The following is a 3957-nucleotide window of genomic DNA, read 5'->3' on the forward strand; positions in this document are numbered from 1 at the left end:
GAGTTGAATACTTATGCAAACTACTACATTTTGAGTTATTTAATTTCTATTCATATTTTTTTATAATTTCTTCCACTTTGACATTAGAGTATTTTATGTGGATTATCTAAAATACAAAAAAAGACATACATTTTAATCCCACTTTGTAACACAATAAAATGTGAAGAAATCCAATGTGTCTGAATACTTGATATTAATCGAGTCGCTTGGTTCTAACCAGTGGTTTTGCTTATGGCTTTGATGTTATTGACTCTTGACACTGACACATCCTATCGTGAAAATATGTCTTACATTTTGAGTGTCAACTCCTTTCACCACTATGGGCCAAGGGCCAGGGTATGCAGTCTCTATTTGCTGTACTTGAAATGTAATTCAAATGTTCTTCCTCTGTCCCAATAGCCTTTGCGTTGACTTATCTTACCATGCACATTTGCAAAAAAAGTATGCATCTGTTCAAAGTCATAAACATTGTATTTGTATTGATGATATTCTAATACAAGGTGGATGAGAACTTCTACTTCTCTAACAAACCCAGTCATTTTAGATTGACAATGTTTAGAGATGCGCAATTATTACCAGAAACAAACCACAGCAGCTGTAATGCACTCAAGTCAAGCTTTGTTTATTAAGTAGTACTTGGTATACATTTATGTGAACGTCTTCAGTTATGTTACATAACATGAAAATAGGTGGGGTAAAGGGGGTTTAAATGACATTTTAAATAAAAGTGATGTGTTGTTTTGACGAGTTAACCGTAGCACAGCGTGACATGACAAGGGCTGACAGGGGTGGGCTGGTTGGGAGGAGGTGGTGGTGGGGGGCTGACAGGGGCGGGCAGGGCTGGGATGAGGGGGTGGGGTTGACAGGGGTGGGCTGGTTGGGAGGAGGTGGTGGGGGGTTGACAGGGGCAGGCAGGACTGGGAGGAGGTGGTGGGAGGTTGACGGGTGGGCTGGTTGGGAAGGTGTGATGGAATGTGCTAGGTGTTGACAGTGGGTGGGGGCAGAAGGAGGGTGGGGGGCTGATAGGGTGGGAGGGTAGGTGGAACAGAGGAGTGAAGGTAGGGGGAGTTGACAAGCTTGGTGGTAGGGGAGAACGTGGGGTGCTCAGGCAGACCGTCTGGCAGCTGGTGAGTCTCCACACTGCAGGACATTGAGGTGGTCCTCTGTGACAGCTCCTACAGGGGAGGAGATAAACATGGTACGTATAGAGGGTCAAAAACACAGGGAGCATAGACAGAAAGTAAACAGAACAATTTAGGAATGATCTAATCTGGGAGTCTACCTTTTGATCTGAAGCGCTCCTCTGTCTGGAATGATATTTAGACACCTAAACAATGGGAATAAATGTTGCTCTATTTTAAGGGTTAACGGTGCTCTGCTTGCAAACAGCATGATCAGGGATTTTGTACATTTGACTTGGTAATTATTTTCTGATATCACCACGTTTCTGTAAGCCTCACACTTTGATGAGCGCTAAAGAAACTTGTATTAATGTTTCCCCAACATTTCCTTCCAATCTGACATGACTCATGCCCTACTAGGGGAGCTGTTGCCCATCCATGATGACCATTAACCAACACACCTTAAGCTTCTGGTTGTTTCCCTGCAGAGATCCCCAGCCTGCTCTCCTCTCCCTCCAGCAGCTTCCTGTAGACTGCGATTTCAGCATCCAGCTTCAGCTTGATGTGCAGCAGCTCTTGGTAGTCGGCCAGGTACTTGCCCATCTCCATCTTGGTCTCGCAGAGCTGGTGCTCCAGCTGAGCAATGATACCCTCCAGGCCTCCAACCTTATCCATGTGGGCCATCTCCATGTCCTCTAGCTGTTGCTCCAGGGCCGCGTTTCTCGCCCTCAGCCCGTCGATCTGGTTCTGGAGGTCTGTCACCTGGTTGTGGAAGGTGGTGATCTCTTCTTTCATGGACTTCATCTGCTCTTCTTTCTTGCCTGCGACTTCTTTGAGGGTTTCAAACTTGCCCTTGTACCACTTCTCGGCTTCCTGGACGTTCTTGGCCGCCACAGTCTCAATCTCGGCGCGCATGTTGCGGAGGTAGGCGGCGAGGTCGGGGCGGTCACCGTCGAGTTCCGTGGTCACCTTGGAGTCCTCGATCTGCTTCATGAGGTCGGCAACTTCCTCGTCATGCAACTTCTTGAGGAACTCAATCTCGGCCACCAGCTGTTCGACACTCTTCTCGAGCTCAGCCTTCTGCAGAGTGGCATTGTCAACGTCTTGACGGAATTCCCTCAGGATCATCTCTGCCTCCTCTGGAGACGGACAAATAGAGAGTGGATGAGTTGGAAACACAACAGCAGTGATGTTAGTACTCTATAAAGTATTGGCATCAATTGTATTTGATGGGGTGTATGATAAGCCTGTATACACACTAATCAAATGTGATTATACATCGGAGGAAAATATCTGGTTCCATTTTTCATGCAAACAAAAGTACATCATACCCTCTCCAACAACTGTTTATGTCTATATAACAATGACGTGAATCTATATGATTCGTTTCAGCCAATCTCCCCACTTCCCAGACAGTGTGAGACCCTACCTTTCAGTGCTAGCTCCTCTTCCAGTTTCATTCTCCACACCTCCACCTCCTCCTCAATGTATCCCCTCTCGATATCAGCAGCTCCCTTCTCATTGGTCAAGGCTTCGATCAGCTCCCTCATCTCCTTGAACTTGAGGTTGTACTCTTCTCCGATGCCGGTGGGGCCTCCCTTGAAGCGGCCCTGTAGCGCAGCCAGCTCGGCCATCAGCAGGGCGTTCCTCTGTTCAAGGGCCTGTACTTTTTCGATGTAGCCTGCAAACCTCACGTTTAGCTCCTGCATCTCCTCCTTCTCGTTGGCATGGACCTGGTGTATCTCTGTGCCCAACTCCACAGCCGAGGACACGTGGCCGTCCTGGTATCCGGAGCGTCCACGGTTGTTGTACGAGGATCCACGGCACCGAGAGGGAGAGGGGCTCTGAACTCGCATACTGCTGCGTGCCCCACTCACCTGCAGGGACTGGGATTTCTGGGAATAGGAAGATCCTCTCATGTTTGGTTCTCAGTGTGTTACAAAGTGTCTTCTAGAATCAGATGATTTGTTTGTTCTTGAGTATAGTTCCAGTTCCACTAAACAGGAAGGCCTCTTCTGGTGTTCTCTCCCTTTGCTGGCTGGCCCACCTTGCTGTTGTGCTGACAGTCTCTCAGATCGACCTGTGGCTTTTATAGGGCCGCAAAGAATGTCTCAGACTCCCTTGAAAATCTTGCAGGGTTTTGAAATGTTTTAAATGTGGATCATTACTCTCATCAAAGACCTGCAGCACCACAGTCTTCATTTGCTAGCTAGCATTGCATTGTTAGTAGTGGGGATGGGTGGAGTTTGCACGGCCCTAACGCCTCCATATGAAATAGTGATATGAGCATGTATGCCCGCTATTTTTCACTCTCTTCTCACTTAGGGCGCTGCTAGGGACTCGGGAGGGTGTGAGGCAGGGTAGGGAGGGGCTTTAAGCGCATTGGAAAACGATGACCAAGTGACTTATGTTCTTCGGCAACAGTTTTTACAGGAAGACTTTCTGACACGTTCCCTCATATATGAATCAAGGTGTCAGACACCAGTCTCCAGTGGAGACATTATTTAAACAATACTATTAACCTTCTCCAAGAATACAAGAGACTTCCTAAGGCTGGTAGTGACGTTAAGGAGAACAGTAGGGCTCCTACTTCATTTGAGTCTCTGTCGTCTCAGGATATGGACTACGCCAAACAGGGCAGTAACAATAGTAAGGCTATGTCTTGATATTTTAGATCCAGGTGCCTCTATTTGTGTTATAAAAATATTTTACTGGATCTATGGACAACCACTATTTATTAGTAATAATGGTTTAAAGCACCTGCACACTATTGGAATGTTTGGCAATGTTTTGACTTTAAGTGGTAATCTGACAAAAAGGGAAATCTGCATAATTG

General features: G+C 46.7%; 1 protein-coding gene across 2 annotated transcripts; it reads right to left on the minus strand.

Moving 5' to 3' along the window:
- Positions 1-596: 596 nt before the first annotated feature.
- LOC110536953 (desmin) lies at positions 597-3177 on the minus strand. 2 transcript variants are annotated; one of them, XM_036936906.1, is made up of 4 exons: positions 2551-3177; positions 1583-2260; positions 1283-1327; positions 597-1175 (listed from the first exon to the last, which is right to left on the minus strand). In XM_036936906.1, exons 1-2 carry the CDS (start codon positions 3038-3040, stop codon positions 1584-1586), a joined length of 1167 nt encoding a protein of 388 aa, XP_036792801.1. In that variant the 5' UTR covers positions 3041-3177; the 3' UTR covers positions 597-1175; positions 1283-1327; position 1583. The 2 variants fall into 2 exon arrangements, with proteins under 2 accessions (XP_036792801.1, XP_036792802.1); XM_036936907.1 differs by lacking the exon at positions 1283-1327.
- Between the last annotated feature and the right edge of the window lie 780 nt (positions 3178-3957).

Source organism: Oncorhynchus mykiss, chromosome 12, assembly GCF_013265735.2.
Source record: "Oncorhynchus mykiss isolate Arlee chromosome 12, USDA_OmykA_1.1, whole genome shotgun sequence".
NCBI classification, from domain to species: domain Eukaryota; kingdom Metazoa; phylum Chordata; class Actinopteri; order Salmoniformes; family Salmonidae; genus Oncorhynchus; species Oncorhynchus mykiss.